At 51.9% G+C, this 16,123-nt stretch overlaps 3 protein-coding genes across 3 annotated transcripts; 2 read left to right on the top strand and 1 right to left on the bottom strand.

The window, feature by feature from the left end:
• Nucleotides 1-226: 226 nt before the first annotated feature.
• ANKRD54 (ankyrin repeat domain 54) lies at nucleotides 227-4,269 on the top strand (the record flags this gene model as incomplete). The annotated part of the gene is made up of 8 exons (XM_079550902.1): nucleotides 227-449; nucleotides 586-633; nucleotides 1,561-1,659; nucleotides 1,892-1,963; nucleotides 2,352-2,399; nucleotides 2,523-2,647; nucleotides 3,531-3,638; nucleotides 4,198-4,269. The coding sequence occupies 8 exons, from the start codon at nucleotides 227-229 to the stop codon at nucleotides 4,267-4,269; spliced, it is 795 nt and encodes a 264-aa protein (XP_079407028.1).
• Nucleotides 4,270-10,257: 5,988 nt separating this feature from the next.
• Nucleotides 10,258-12,078, bottom strand: GALR3 (galanin receptor 3; the record flags this gene model as incomplete). The annotated part of the gene is made up of 2 exons (XM_079538484.1): nucleotides 10,258-11,125; nucleotides 11,729-12,078. 2 exons carry the CDS (start codon nucleotides 12,076-12,078, stop codon nucleotides 10,258-10,260), a joined length of 1,218 nt encoding a protein of 405 aa, XP_079394610.1.
• A 2,550-nt stretch (nucleotides 12,079-14,628) lies between these two features.
• Nucleotides 14,629-15,348, top strand: LOC306952686 (noggin-1-like; the record flags this gene model as incomplete). Its single annotated transcript, XM_079543425.1, has 1 exon — nucleotides 14,629-15,348. The coding sequence occupies one exon, from the start codon at nucleotides 14,629-14,631 to the stop codon at nucleotides 15,346-15,348; it is 720 nt and encodes a 239-aa protein (XP_079399551.1).
• Between the last annotated feature and the right edge of the window lie 775 nt (nucleotides 15,349-16,123).

Genomic DNA, 16,123 nt, shown 5'->3' with positions numbered 1-16,123 from the left:
AATAACTGCCCGTCTTTAGAGGTTTTTCTCTCTGATTGGAGAGTCTGCCTGCCCGTCAACGCCCCCTAGACACCGCCTCTTTTCTCGTCTCCTTTCCATCCCATTGGCTGCATCCGCTGAGTTGAGGCGACTCTGATTGGTCGAGAGAACCGTTGCTATAGCGACGACCCTTTCCGCCCCTCTTCTCGCACCCCGCGCGCCCTGGCCCAGCCCGGCCCGTGAAGGAATGGAGGGCGGTGGCGGGGCCGCGGCCGAGTCCGCGGCAGGGACGGAGTCGGAACCGGCTCTGGGAGCCGGGACGGCGCTCGGAGGGGCGGCGGCAGCCCCCCTCGGCTACCTGCACGTCCTGTGGCAGCGAGAGGAGCCCGCCGGCAAGATCCCGGCCCGCCGCCTGCGCAGGGCCGCCCGCCTCCACCGCCACCTGGGGCCTACGGGCAAGGAGAGCCACGGTGAGCGGGAGCGGTTTTCCCCTTCCTTCCCTGTCCCCTTCCTCGCCCCTTCCCTCTTTCCTTCCCTATCCCCTGTCCCCTTCCCTTTCCCCTTCCTCCTCCACGCTTCCCAGTAATGGCTTTCTTTCCTCCACAGCTCTGAAGAGGCTGCGTGAGGCTGCCAACGGCAATGATCTGGATACAGGTGAGAATTCTGCCAACCTGACATGGGGCCACTTCCTGGAAGGGCAGTTTGTCAAAGCCCTTTGTGTCAGCAGAGCACAAGGAGGAGGAAGGTGCAGATAGTCTGCAGAAATCGTGCTTTAGATGCTGCAGATCTAGAAGCTGCTTTTCTTGTGCCTTTTGTTCCATTCTCTGAACAGAGCAAGGCTGATAGTAATACTGATTTATTTCACTGTATTGGGTTCATAGTGCTGATTGTCCAGCTGCCCTAGGCTAAATTAACAGCCTGCTATTACTCCAGCTTTTTGGTAAGTAACTTTTGCCCACTTGTCAGCAGTAGAAAAGTAGTCTTGTGGCAAAATGGAAAAGTGATGATCCAAGCCTGTCTGATCTCAGACATATGGTGTGATTTTTGGGTGGTCTTTTGTGTGGAACCAGGAGTTGGACTCGATGATCCTTCTGGATCCCTTCCAACTTAGGATACTCTGCACTTCCATGATTCTAAGCCATACCCCGTGTGATAAATGACATAGTGTGACACAGATCAGAGCCCCGGCCAGCCTCTCTGTGACTCTCTTTACTTCTCTGTACTGTAGATCAGTTCGGTTTTGATACTAAGTATTCATCAGCAATATTGCCATATGTCGTTTGCCCACTGTCATTGTTTCTCTTTTGCCTGTCATCAGACCATGTTGTGAATAACTGGAAACAGATCTGACTTGTAGAAACCCCTGACATTTCAGGATGGGGTGCATGGGGGGCTGTCTGTAATTTTCTACTTTCCAGCTCACAATATACCTTGCTTCATGAACTGATGGAAGCATTCATTTATGAGCTCTGACCATGGACAGAGTCCATATTTACCTGCAGAAGAACTGGTAGCATCACCCCTTTCTGATCAGGTGTCCCTTCAACTTACCTGTATCCTTTTCTTCCTTGGCACTGTCAGTGCAGCAACTCCTGGAGGATGGAACTGACCCCTGTGCTGCAGATGACAAAGGCCGGACAGCCCTGCACTTTGCCTCCTGCAATGGCAACGATCACATTGGTGAGTGGGAAAGGGATCTTCGATCATCCAACTTGTCCATTTCAGAGGGTTTTCTTTATTTTCCATTTGCTGTCTGTGTAAGCTGAACAAAGCATCCCTTCTGCAGCCTGCTGGCTGCCACATGGACCTATGGGTCAGCAATGCTCTACCAAATCAAGCTTCTCACCCCAGTAAGGTGCTGTCAGTGGGGCAGAGGGAAGGGGCTAATATGGCTCTGTGTTATTGCTTCCAGTGCAACTGCTTCTGGATCATGGGGCTGACCCAAATCAGAGAGATGGGCTGGGAAACACTCCCTTACACTTGGGTAAGTGCCAGTCAGATGACCTTTGCATGCAGAGAAATGAGGTGACCACTGCATTCTATTTTTCCTCTGCATCTTCCTTTTTCCTGTGCATCACACTATACGTCCCCAGCTTTAAAGACTTATGATTCTTAGCACTTTTTTCGCCTCACCCCTTAGGAGGGCCAGAGTTAGAGAAAATCCATTTTCCTTCCCTCTGCCTGTCCTGAGGAGTGTGAGATGTGTTCTAGCCAAAGTACCCTGAGCATGAGGTCATGCTTAACAGTGGAGCTGTTCCTCTTTCCTATGGCAAAAAAACCTTTTGGGAAGTGACAAGTTCCACACTTGAGCAGAAACTCCTTTGTTGTTTGTAGCACCTCTGAGCTGTGTGTCCTGTGTTTTCCCTCCCCAGCTGCCTGCACGAACCATGTTCCCGTCATCACCACGCTGCTGCGCGGAGGTAACATTTCCTCTATAACAATTACTGCCTGTCCCTTTCTTGCCCTGCCCCTGTCGATATTCCCCAGGAACACCAAGTTTTTAAGACAGACCTCCCTTTCTGCCCTTACTCTTGCATTTGCAGGGGCCAGAGTCGATGCCTTGGATCGAGCTGGCAGGACCCCGCTGCACCTCGCTAAGTCGAAGCTAAACATCTTACAGGAAGGAATCTCCCACAGCCTGGAGGCTGTGCGCCTTGAAGTGAAACAGGTAAAAGAAACAATCCCATGCTCTGGTAAGGCTCTACAGCTTCTATCAGTTTTCAGTACTCTTTTGGTCAAGGATCATGTAGCAGCTGTTTTAATTACCTGTCTCTAGGCTTTTAGCTTATCCAAGGAAAGTTTGGCTTTTTCCTTCTGTTTTCAGATATGTTGATTTTTTTCCAACTACTTCTCTTGATTTTTGTGTGGTAATTTGGCTGTGTTAGGCCAAGCATTGAATGTCTTATTTCTCAGACTGCATGGAACACACTCTTTTCTTCAGCAGCCATGTAAGATGGATGCCTTGTGGCAGGAGAGGAACCAGAGCATGGGGTTGTAGCTGTGGCACACACATTTCAGCAGGGACTCTACTTTGTCAGGCATTCTCAGTGCACTCTGCACTGCTCTCGTGTGTGGGGGCATGGGAAAGGAAAGCAGTCACAATGCTGCCTCACATACATGAGGTGTGGGCATTGCTTCAGGAACCATAGAATAGCCATAAGGGTTTTTATTCTTTGTGTGCAAACAGATCCTGCAGGAATGGGAAGTTCCTGCTCCTCACAGTGAGGGAAGACAGCTGGCCATGAAGAAAAGCTTGGTGCTTTCTTGGCAAGCCTAAACCTTGTACTTCTTCAGCTGAGCTTGTCTCTCTTTCCTGTTCTAAAACTACACAGACGGATCATAACTGGTCTGCCTGTGGCTGATGGACACCTCTGGTGACTCCCTGGCCTCTGGTAGAACCTTTAGTGCTCTCCGGTCGCTTTGCATGCACTCTCTTCTATGAATCATGTACTCAGCAGCAAGTCTGTGCTTGGCAGTTTAGCTGTTCTTCCTAAAAGCAACCCAGCGTGATGCTGCTGTCTGATGTTTCCTCTTATTCCTGGTGGCTTCAGATTATCCAGATGTTGCGGGAATACCTGGACCGTCTGGGGAGGCATGAGCAAAAGGAACAGCTGGATGACCTCTGCTCTAAGCTACAGATGACCAGCACAAAGGAGCAGGTAGGTAGTGCTGAGCTACTGTGACTCACCTGTTTCTGCCGTGACTTCTGCGTTCAGGAGAATTCAGCTACATAAACAAGGTGACATTGAAGACATGCTTGTGGATGTGCTGTTGCTGGGTGAAGTAGCCAGGATAGATGGATGACTCCTTTGTTTGGAATTCAGAATGCAGAAAGCGTTACTGTGCCTAGCAGCTCAGCAGAGAAGCTGAAGATCGGATCGACTGAGGGCACAATCATTTTAAGGCCAGAAGGTAGCACAAGTACTCATTGTTGAGTTCTGGGTAATGCGTCAGCACACTTCTGTTTAAGGGCTGGCTGTATTGCCTGAGGTGGAGTTCGAGCATCAGCTTCCTGAGGAAAGGGCAAAAGCTCCTTTTGCCTTAGATTAGGACTTTTCTGAGCATGATTGTGGAGCCAGCAGGAGTTGTAGCATACGCTCAGTTTGGGCATTACTGGCGATCCTGGTGGAAGAATAGTCCTTGCTGCATGGGGGTTTCTTCTGTGGTGGTGGGCAGCTGTGTTCCTGTGCCTGATGGCCAACTGTATTCTTCTGACAGGTGGATGAGGTTACAGACCTCCTGGCCAGCTTCACATCGCTCAGCCTGCAGATGCAGATGGAGAAGAGGTAACAGGCTTCCAAGTCCTTTCATCTCTGTGATCCAGAAGGAGAAGGCTTAGAGAAGAAGGCCTGCATCTCTGAATAAACATCACGGGCCCTGAGGGTGCTGCCATGGTTGCCTCATGAGGAGGCAGTAAGATTTGACAAGAGAGTGCTGCAGCTGAGACTTTTGGGGAAAAAAAATAGGCTGGCACTCAATAGGGTACCCCTTCCAGAGCAGAGGTATTCTGCCTTCTCCTTAGCACTCCAGTTCAGTGCAGGTGGTGGCTAATGCCATGGAAAATCGCCCGCATCACAGATCTATCTGCTTGCAACAGGCATCTTTTGCCACCACTGCAGTATTAAACTGCATGGGGGGGTGGGAAGTGGGCATCTTGGACAACAGAAGGCTTTGTACTATAGGAATAACACGTCCCTAATTCCGTGTGGTAGCAGCTGAGCAAACACACTGCCTTAAGAAGCATGCACCAAGACGTAATCCTAAACTTCCCTAGAGCCTGCAGAGTATCTGAGCAGTTAGGGCTGGGATACAATGCTTTTAATCAGACTAACAGGTTCCACTGGGCCTGGTTTTTGAAGCACTGCTGAAAGACAGTGCTTAAATCTCAGAGTGAAACACTTGTGAAGAATACCCAGGGAGGCATCAGGTCAGGGCTACCCTGATGCAACAATGAGGGTTAGGGAATGACTTAATCCTACTGCAGTTTTAGGCATGCATCTACATTTTATTTGAAGAAAAAAAAACCCACCAAAGTCACTCTAAGTGACTTTTCTGTATCCACTACTGGCTGTTTCAGGCCAGGGGTCTAGTAGCAACAGAAGGTGCCCCACATCGTTGGGTTGGGGTGGAGGTGGATTTGTGGCTGCGGCAGCAGCACCAAACCCAAAACTGGCTGACACCCATCGTGTGTTTCTTGCTTGTGGAGACGCACAGCTCCAGGGTCTGAAGTTCAGCTTGAGGAACGAGTAACGACTTCTGCTGGGAGCCCAGAGTAATGCAGCTGTGAAGGATGCGGGGAATCTCCCTTGCTGCTCTCTGGTTGGTAACAGAGACACGGTAGTTTTGCTTTGAAGCAGGGATCTGTGAAGTCTTGGAGGTGGGGCGTGAGCGATAGCAGGATGACAAGAAAATGTGCCGCAGTTCCCACCTGCATGCCCACCTAAACGACATGGCATGCTGGTGGTGATGTGCACCCCACAGCTAGGAATCATGTCAGCTCTTTAGGATTCAGCTAAACCATATTAACAGCCACTGTTTGCAACGTTCTTCAGAGACGTGTTCTCTAATGTCTGGCTGCTTAGCCAGGAGAAGGCTCACTGGGCCTCCGTGTTCAAAGCTGAGCTATCAGAATACGCATTGTTCTAGGTGTGCTGGAAGCTGTGCTGGCTGGGGCTGTCACTGTGAGTGCTGGTACTTTGTTATGATGTGCTGGATGGGAAGGATTCTGAGGGGGTGGGAGACAATCTGACCTTTTCATATTTCAAACTTCAATAAAATCCTGTCAGCCTTTTTTGAATTCCCTGTCCAGTTCTCTCTTTTCAGAACAGCTCATTCCCCTTTACTGATGTTTCAGGCCGTGGGCACAGCATTGGGTTCAGTAACTGCTGTTCCCAATTGTGGCACTGAAATTGGAAGTGACAACACAAAATTGTTTGAATTCAAACACCAGCCTGTTTGCAGATCAGAGTACGCAGCTGCTGACTCACCTTCTGATCTCGGCTCCCACAGCCAAGAAATCCAAACTTAAAATCTAGTTAGTTGCTGTGATACTGTACAAACAGAGGGAAAGAGAATCTCAGGGGGACTGCATCTAGCTGAGAGGTGGCATGCTTTGTGAAGAGGGAAAGCAGCCTTGCCCAGTCTGTGCTCCTGTGTAAGTGTGGAGCTGGTGGGGATAAAGTGGTTGCACTCGTGCCTTGCCCTGTGCCCAGAAAAGTGGCCGCGCTGTGAAGAGCTGTTCCTCCCTGGCACCTCAGCCCCCTGACATCTGGGCAGGGGCTTTACAACGTGGTCCCTTGGGTGAGGAGCTGGTGACTTCTGTGTTCAGCCTGTTCTGTTCTGTCTTTCTGTCATTGCGTCAGCCTAAGCTTTGTATCCACGTACACTTGGCAGTCAACAACCTTGTTGCTGAGGAGACCATTAAAGTGCCAAAGAGCAGGCGGCTGGGGTGCTCTTATCATTGCAGTTGCCTTGGCTGCTGATGATGTCTGCAAACTAGATGCAGCTTGGAAGCTTTCCTTGCAACCAGGAACACACTTAGCTGAGATTCAGAGCTAAGCTTTTAGCTTGAGTGCTCAGGACGTTGCTGTCCACAGCTCTTCAAGTCTTTGTTTGCCTGGTGCTGGAGTTTTTCCATGACTGCTCTTGACTGTATGCTTGGAGTGGAAAGGCAGGGGTGCAGCAGGCAGCAATGAATATTTCCCTTGCTTTCAGTCTATTCCAGAGGTGTCTGTTGCAGTAACAATGCAAACAACGCCACTGTCTTTCCTCCGCTATGTTGACGTTACACTTTGCCCAACCTCCCCTTTTCCCTTGCCTTACACTGCTAAGCACCGTGTTTTGGTGGGCCACACGTGCCACTGTTCCCTGGCAGACAGGATTTGACCCAAGGCCTTGCTCACCACTGCCTGTCCTCCATATGCATTTTGTTTCCCCCTTCATTCACAGCACGGCTCTGCAGTGACACGCTGTACCCACAGCCACTGAGCCCAGCAGTGACCTCGCCAGTCCCTCAACCCTGCACAGAGAGCTCATGCTGTAAGACACAGACAAAACCAGCCAGGCTCAGGATCTGGCTCTTTCAAGCAGAAGCAATAGCTGTGTACAAACCTCCCAATAAGGTGTCATGGATGTTGTTAAGCAAAGGGTCTTTCTCTGCAGCAGCTGCTTGCCTATGCCAGTGAATGCAAAGTGTGCTGCGGTATGCACAAACACCAAGAATCTGCTGCCTTTCAGTCTTTAGCAGTTGAGATAATTAAGCTCCAGGGTATCAAGCCAACATCTGAACTCCATTACTTCCTTCACTTTCGCCTTTCTAGCAGACTCCAAATCCATCACAGTAATTATCCTCTGTGCTGCTAAGGAAGCATCCCTGCAAACCTTCCAGCCTTTCATCTGCTTCCTCCGCTCGTTCAATGAGTGAGATGGATTTCAACTTCTCCGTCACGGAAAGGTACAGGCAGTAAGATGATTTCTTTGTACACTACAACAGGGCAGCGTGGGAGAGCAGCCCCAGGCAGTGGGATGACAAGGTGAGAGAATCAGCCGTTTTGATTAAGAAGCTGATAAAGGAGACAGGGCAAATAGCTCATCCAGGGGCTCTTCAACCATCATTTGCCTTCTTCCATTGGATCTTCTCCCCTCTCTGCTTCTGTCCCTGCTGCCCCACGCTCAGCACGTCCCAGGTGTGGCAGCCCCCGCAGGTTTAAAGCCGAGCTCATCAGTCTGAGCGATGACAAGTAATCATTAATTAAGTTGAAAGGCTGGGAGCAGAGACTGCTGATTGCTAATCAGTCTGGAGGGGAGACTGTGTGAGAAGAGCATTTGAGTTCCTTCGACCTTAATTAGTGACAGTTTTATATCAAGGACATAACACCTTTTCTTTGCCTCTGCCTTTAAGCTATTGGACCAGTTAAAGCATGTGTATTGTTACTGGGCAGACTGGAATTCCCTCTTGGCTATCGAGCCTCTTGCTCATGTGCTTCCCCAAAAATGCGGGCTCTTGGATCCAGGCAGAATGAATGAATGGGAGCCACATCTTGCAGAGGTGCTAAACATGCCTTCTCCCCAGGTTTCCCCCATCCTTTTTGTCCCATGTTATTTAGGTTTCACCCTTCATTAAAAGGGAACAAGGTCAGAGCATCACCATTCTCGACTGCTGTTCCCTTCTTTCTCCAACACTTTGGGTTGTGAAATGCAACCACAGATCTAGAAACAATGCACGTATTCCAGCACAAAGAGAGACGTGGGAGGTTCAAGGTGCAGAAAACAACATCAAGTGCTTGAGTGTGAAAAGAAAAACAATCCCCAGTGCAGCAACCAGGTTGGCTCCAGCATGGGGAAAGGGGTGTCCTTGCTGCTGAGCTGTGCTACAGTGTCAGTACACACTGAAGTGCCACGTCACCTGGGAATTTGACAAGCAAGCAGAGCAAGCAAGAAGGGAAGATTCATGCAAGCAGAAGTTGGGGAGGGCAAGCAAAGAAGAATAGGGAGAGCTTATAGATCTGCTGCATGGCTTGTACATAGCAGGGCTCTGCAAAGCCGTGTTCCCACTGTTGCATGTCCCCCTCATCCCTTCCATATTGTGCCCATAGCTCTGAGAGTGTCAAAGGACAAAGACAGGGCTGTAAGCTCTTCACCTGATACTGCAGCTTCCACCTGCTTATCAAAGGTCCCACTGTGCAAGGGGGCAAGCAAGGACACTGTGTCTGTGCAGCTCAGGACAGAGCTGACTGAGCTGCACTGCCTCCAGTGATTTAGCATTTGGCGCAGGTGCTTGGCAGTGGGTTGGCAGTAAATGGCTTCTCTCTGCCAGCTGGGGCTCCCAGCATTACTCCCTCTGTATGAATTAGCTATGAAGTGAGCAGTGTGCTCCCTGCAGGTTTCCCACAGCCTGGAGTCTGCTGCAGCATTTGGTCCTCATATCCCCTCGCATAGGGCTTTGCTGGGAGGGTTATCTCCATGCACACGCATGCTGTGCGCCTGCTTGTCCTCCCTTCTGCTCCTTGTCCCTCTGCCCTACCATCTCACCATCCCTTTTGTCCCCATGAAGGACTCCCACCAGCTCATACAGCCTCCAGCAGTCCATGCTACACTGGCAGAGTTTGCATTCAGCACACATCAAACTTATCAGGAGAAGGAAATTGCTGGGCTTTATTCAGGTTAGGAAAGGGAGAAATTCCAGCATCCTCTGTGAACCTTATTTCTTGCCCTCCCCCATCCCCATAGTAATTCCCATTCTTCCCATGGTCAGGTTTGGAAAGATACTCTACTCTACTACAGGGGGTCATTCAGCAGCTCCTGCAACCAAAGGCTCTTCTACAGCTGTTCGAGACAAGGAGGGCAACGAGGAACAGCAAATGGGAAACTGTGCTCCCAGGAGCACATCAGACCCACAGCAATCCTGCAGTGAGGAGTGCTGTGGAAGATGTTCCAGCCCTTTGAGTGGTGGTGGCATTGCCCCCTCCTGGAAGCTCTCTCCACCACACAGAAAAGAACAGAGAGGATTTAAGTTTGAGCCAAGTGCACACAAGTGCAATCATGATTTTCATTTCATGGAAAATAATATCTTGCTAAGTCAGTAAAGCACACAAGCAGGGCTAATACTGCCGAGTTACATCACCGCTCAGAGAGCAACAACTCCTGAAGGAAGGGATGAAACTCTACATAAAGAACAAAGAAGAGGCAGCGGTCCTTCAGGAATTTCCAAAAGGCGAACAGAAATAAAGCAGAGATTAATCAGATGGAACAACATGGTGGGAGGAGGATTTGTGAGGGTTGCTTGGGAAGAACTGAGGATAACTGCCAAGAAATATTTCAGAACTGCAAGCAGGACAAGGAAGTAGACAGTGTCCTGCAGTATCTGCTTACAAAATCAAAGGCTAAGCAGGGCAGAGCGCAAGGAAACCTCTTCCATTAAGTACTTTCTGGAAGGGCTGGGCCAGGGGAAGAGACCAGACTGATGGTCCTTTCCCTTTTGAGCTGCAGAGAAGCCATGGGTACACAGGGAGGGCGCAACAGCCTTTCAGTTGTTCACCTGCTGTGGCATGGTGGTATCATTGAGGTATGACCAGTGAGTTCTGCAGAGGTTGTACAACCAAGCTGTTGGTGCAGACTCAGCGCAGTAAAGTGCAATGGCCCTCTTTGATCTGGATGCAGGAGCCACAGAAGGGGAGGTGGACTTGGACTGCCCCCAGACCATGAGAAATGTCATCACATTAACACGTCCCTGTGCTCTGCATTGATGTGGTGGATTGTGCCATTCCGAGATGCATTTGCTCATTTGCAATCAGCAGCCAGACACTCTTGAGGCCTTCTTGGAGTGTTCTTGGCTAGGGGATGGCCAGCTGTTACCAAGATTTCCTCCTCCAGCAGCTCCTTCTGAACTTCTTGTAGCTGGTGAGTCCATGCTCTGGCATGTCTGGTGCCTTCAGTGTCCCTCTTCCTATTGTTCTCCTTTGCAACCTGAGTCAGCTCAGTGTTGCCTCCATAGAAGCCTCCAGTGCTGTTAGTGAAACCTTTGTCCACAGCGACCATATGAACTTTATTTCCAGTTCTCTTCTTCCTGTTCTTGTTCTGGAAGAACAGGCAGGTGAAGACCTGCTTGAAACGCTTTCGGAAATGCTTGGAAACGAGCGCATAGACGATAGGGTTGAGGCAGGAATTAGCATACGAAAGGCAGTGGGAAGCCAGGCGGCAGGCGTAAGTGGCTCGGTTGAAAGGGAAGTGGCCAAACCAGAAGCACAGGATAACCAGATGGTGTGGAAGCCAGCAGAGGCAGAACAGGATGGCCACAGCCACGATCATCTTGGTGACCTTACGCTTGGCCTTTCGGGACTCTGAGATCCTCTCTATAGGGTCTACAGAGGTCCACAGGAACTTGATGGTCCTGGCGTATGCCAGGCTCACTACAGTCACAGGTAAGAGGTATCCAACTACAAACGTAAGGATGTCCAGAATCTTTCGGCGTTGGTCCTCCCAGACAGGGACGCAGATGGGCACCCCATGGTAATGGACAATCTGGTAGTAACTGAGGTAAGGCCCTGCAAAGAGTAGTGATAACAACCAAATCACTACAATGGCCACTCCTGCATTTTGGGTAGTGCGGAGATCCCGGGACTTCAGTGGATAGCGAATGGCCAGGTACCTGGTGGGGAGGGGAAGGAGAGACCAAACAGAATGTGGATGAGATTGGGGCTCATTGCCCTCCTGCCCCACGAAGCTGCCATCTGTGCACCCATTCCCACACAGCCACCAATCTCTCCCCTTCCTCACCTCTTGGGAAAGAGGATTATGGTGAGAATGGGGTCATCCCAACACGGGATCTGGGATCTCTGCTGCCCACATTGCTGTGCTAGCTCAGGAAGGGTAAGCAACGTGCATCTTGAGTCAGGGAGGAGGGCCGAAATAGGACACAAAGAGCTACCTGTTTGTCCCCTGGTGCATTGCTTTCCTGGGGCTTTGGCATTCTTGGCTGCCTACAACCCTTCTGCTCAAGTAAGGAAGAGAAAGGACAGGTAACTAGACCAAGAGCTTGGCTGGGAGTTGGGAGAATGTATGGGAGGTAAGGAGTAACAGTGGAAAGATCAATCTGCTTGTCCTGGCATCCCTGCTGTCACTGGGATGACCCAACCTGCTCCCTACAGGGCACCCAATAGGGTGGAGACTGGACTTTTTCTTACCTCTTAGCTCAAGGGTGGCAAACACATTGTCCCTGAGCTGAGGGACTCAATGTACAGGGGACACTTGCCTGTCAATGGAGACTGTAGCCAGGGTGAAGCTGCTGGCATACATGGTGAGGTAAATCAGGAAATGCACAGCCTTGCAGGCAAAGGCCCCAAAGAGCCACCCATCCAGGGTGTAAATGGTGGCTTGGAAGGGGACACAGCAAATGATGAAACAGAGGTCTGCCACGGCCAGGTTGAGGATGAAGAGATTGGTGGTGTTGTACTTTACTTGGCCATTCCTCAGCAGCACAGCCAGCACCAGTCCGTTCCCCACAGTGCCCAGAAGAAAGATGAGGGAGAAGATGACAGGCACGATGATTCCTGCAGCTGGCAGTTCCGGGCTGTCAGAGGAGGCATTCCAGCCCCCTGGCATCTCTCCCTCTCTGACAGTGGGACCCTGTGCATAGAGAGAGAGACAGTCCTGATTCGCATCCCCACCACAGTGTCTTCTGACCTCCCAGCCCGCTTGGAAGACCTCCTGCTCCACCGCTTGGCCTCTCCTGCATTACTCCTACATACAGTATGCTGCTAAACCCTGGGATCTCAAGTCTTCATCCCAGCTGATGCTCCACTGGGCTCAGCCAGGGCTGCAAGAACATAGGGAAGGAGGGATTGAGAGGGATGGCCACCCTGAACATGGGGCTGAGACACCTCCAGAAGAAGGAACTCCACAGCAGAAGCACCATGCCATGCTCACAAGCGTGCCATCTCCACCCCACGAGTGACTGCTCCTCTTTCTTCTTGCAGCAGCTGTTTTACACAGAGGACCTGTGACTAAGGACAGTAATGCTGATAGGAGGTAATGGGCTGGATGGTGGTGGCTAAATTGGCAGTGTGGGAAGTGGAGAAAAGAATCTGCACTATACTCTATCATATTTAATGTGTTTTCAATTCAGAATTCAAAGGATCTCTGAGAAAAGCAGGTGGGATGTGTTTGGTCTGTGGGTCTGGGGTTTTGTTAACCCTATGGATGGTGCAGGCAAGGGGAATTTGGCTGTTGGGTCCTATCTTGTCCCTGGTCACTATCAGTACTCACATTCTCCAGTTGATCTCTGTTCTTTGTGCAGCTCTTCATCTCTCCCTGTGACATGAGAGAAAGGGGGGGCAGATCTCGGAGCTGCCCAAAATACAGCACAATAGTCATAACAAAGGAGTGATATATCCCAAAAACTCAAGGAGCAGGGTGCTGTGATTTGTGGCTAAACTTCTTCCAGTACTGTGTACCACCACACACAGACAAGGAGCACAAACACCATATCTCCTAACGAGCCTTCTGCTTATTGTTCTTTCATTAGAACAAATTGTCCTTCATTGAGCAGCAGTCAAGATGGAAAGGCACGGTTATCTAGCAACAGTTGACATGCAATTAACTCTTTCTGGGTCATGCAAGCTCTTTCACCCCACACTGCCCTCTCTCTCTGCTCATACCACTTCTTCCTAGCACATTCTATACAGCACTGAAAACTCATCTCTGCTCTGCACTCCCCTCTGTTCCCAGCTCCTCTGTCCTGGTCCTGTGGGACCTTATTGCCCAAGCAGAAGATTGTAGTCTTCCTCTGGGCATACCCCTTGCACATGGGCTGGGGCAGCTCTGGGCTCATCCTGAGGCTTGGAAAACTGGCACTCACCTTTGCAAGGAAAAGCCTGTAGCTTCTCCGCTTGCTCTGGGTAGACCTCCAGAAAAGCCTGGGCAGCAGCAGTGAGGAGGAGGCAGACCTTCATCAGCAGGATGTGGGACACTGACAGTTTCTTCTAGCAGTGCTGTCAGCAATGCCTGACACTCTGCTGCATCCCCCCGTCCCTCTGCTCCCTCTTTCCGCTCTCACACTCAGCTCTCTCCTTCTGCAGCTCTTTGCACGTTCTCTCTCCCTCTCCCCTCCTTTTCCCTCCCTCTGCTCTAGCTGCTGATCCATTGATCTCTCTCTGTATTATTTTTTTCCCCTCTCCCTGAGGTTGGGTTTGGAGTTAACTCCTCTCTTCCCAGCCTTCCTGTGGGTTCAGCTGCTTCCACCAAGGGGGGACAGTGAGAATGGGAGGATGGAAGTGGGCAGGATCCCACAGATCCGCCACCTCTATGTTCTGGGATGCGTTTCCCTACATTTCCAGGGAACATGGATGTCTCAGCCTGCCAGACCCCTACCTCATCCTTGGGATATGGGTCTAAGTCCTGTGGAGAATGAGCAAATAGTTGCTATTTTTAGCTGTTAATTAATTCCTAGCAGCAAGGCAAAAAGTGCCGTGGCACAGGGCAGATTAATCTCAGACCTGGGGATGGAGGTTGAAGCAGCTTTGTTCTCTGTCTAGAGCAGATCTGACCTCTCACCAGCATTTCCCTCCCTGGAGAGGGAGGACAGGCTGTCCAGTGAGGGCACCTCCAGATACCCAGCTTTGTTATCACTACCTGGGACAGTGTGTGCTCTGGCTGTCCAGATAAGAAACAACCATGCCACTCACAAGAAACAACAGCCCTTCCACGCCTGCCCAGCCACCCTCCTGGGCTTGGACACATTGCTGTGCTGGGGATGGTCTCAGCAAGACCCGAAAGCTGTCAGCTTCCCTTTGCTGGGAAGGTCCTGGGTGCATCATCAAACACAGCCATGGGGCAGGATGGAGAGGAGGAGAAGAAGGCACTGGATTCTTCCCCTGCATGGCAGCCTGTTCTCCCAGGGGCAGCACGGATGGAGGTATGTGGGGGAAAAAAGAGGCAGAAGTGGGGTCCTGCTGCCCCATCTCACACCTCGCTGTGGTGGGAGGCTCCGCCACTGCCTGATATCAGCAGGGAGCAAAGCATCCCCGTGCAGGCGGGCGGGTGGGCAGACGGGTATCATCACCCACAACCAAGGAAAAGGGGAAGGCCACGCTGGGGAGGTGTCGATAACCCCAGGCACGTGGCCGCCTGCCACATCCCACAGCACCGCTCGCCATGCAGGGCCCCCGCTGCTGCCTCCTGCTATTCCTCTGCCTGCTGCCACTGCCACTGCGTGCCACCGCCCTGGAAGACACTCAGACGCCACTGCCAACGCCGTTCAGCACCTCTGACCCTACTGCCCATCTGCTGCGCCGCCGTCCCTCGGCCCCGGTGCGACCCTACAGCCTCTCGCTCTCCCCCGAGGACTACCGCTACGCTCCCAAGCCTCGCCACCTGAGGCCCGGCCGATTGCGTCGGCTGCTGGGCCCGGCCTTTAACCCCTTCTGGATGTCATCGGAAGAGCCGCTAGGCCGCAACCTCAGCGCCAAGGAGGATCTGGAAACCATGAGCCGGGAGCTGGTGGAGGGCGGCGGGCGGCACCGCCGCAAGCTGTGGAAGGAGGTGGAGGGGTTGGAGCTGCCCCCCGAGCTGCCCGCTGACATGGCGCGGCCCCTAAGGCGCTGGCTGGTGGAGAGAGCCTCGTGCCGTCTCACCTCCACATGGGTGGACCTGGGGCCCGTCTTCTGGCCCCGCTGGGTGCGGCACACCGCCTGCAGGACCGGCCCTCCCGCCTGCTCGTGGCCCCCAGGCATGGCCTGTCACCCGGCCCAGCTCGCTCACCTCAAGCTGCTGGCCTGGCACTGCTGGGCTGCACGGCCCCCCGGCTCCCTGCACTGCGCCTGGCGGCAGATCCCCTATCCTGTGGTGGTGGCCTGCAAGTGCTCCTGTCGCTGAGGGGGTGGGGAAATAAAGGGCTGAAAGCCAAGCAGGTGTCTTATGGGTGTTTGATTGCGGAGAAGGATGTGGGGTGGATTTGGCTGCATGTGGATCCCTGTGGGGCTTGGTTTGAGATGGGGTGGTGCAGGTCTGAGAATCATAGAATCATTCGGATTGGAAAGACCACTGAGATCATCGAGTCCAACCATCAGCCCGTGCCTGTGGCCATATATGTCTGTGGGAGCAGAGCTGAGGTGCAACAAAGCCACGGGGAGAGGTGGGTTGAACCTTAGGGTGGTCACCATGGGGGATTGGAAGAGGGGCAGGCTTGGGACTGGGCTGTGGTGGCACAGTGAGGGTGGGTGGAGGTGAACCCAGGACTGGAAGTGTCCATGTGCATCTGAGAATGGGATGGGGTGGTCTGATATCTTAATGTACAACAGGAGTGATGGGGGACCCACAGCCACCCCGTATCAGTAGTGCAGAGGGTGGCAGCTCAAGACAGGGATGGATCCATCTGTTCTAGGAAATAGCCTGGAGAGGCAGCACTTACCTTTGCGTCCCACTGAGCAAAAAAAAAAGTCTTCCGCTTTCTGGTCCAAAAGTCATTAAGAGCCACAAACCAGCCCTACACGTTGAAGAAATACAAGCTGGAGGGTTTGCCTAGGAATAAAGCACTACCACACCTCCTGCAGTCGGTGATGGCTGTGCTATTCATTTCCAGCCTGACTCATGTGCCTTCCTGGCGCTGCGGCTTCTGGTGCTGTGCAGCCTGCTGCAGAGCTTGGCCTTG

Source organism: Tetrao urogallus (assembly GCF_951394365.1).
Source record: "Tetrao urogallus genome assembly, chromosome: 1".
Classification (NCBI taxonomy): Eukaryota; Metazoa; Chordata; class Aves; order Galliformes; family Phasianidae; genus Tetrao; species Tetrao urogallus.
The sequence above is the reverse complement of the archived record's forward strand: the minus strand, read 5'-3'. Positions and strand labels throughout refer to the sequence as shown.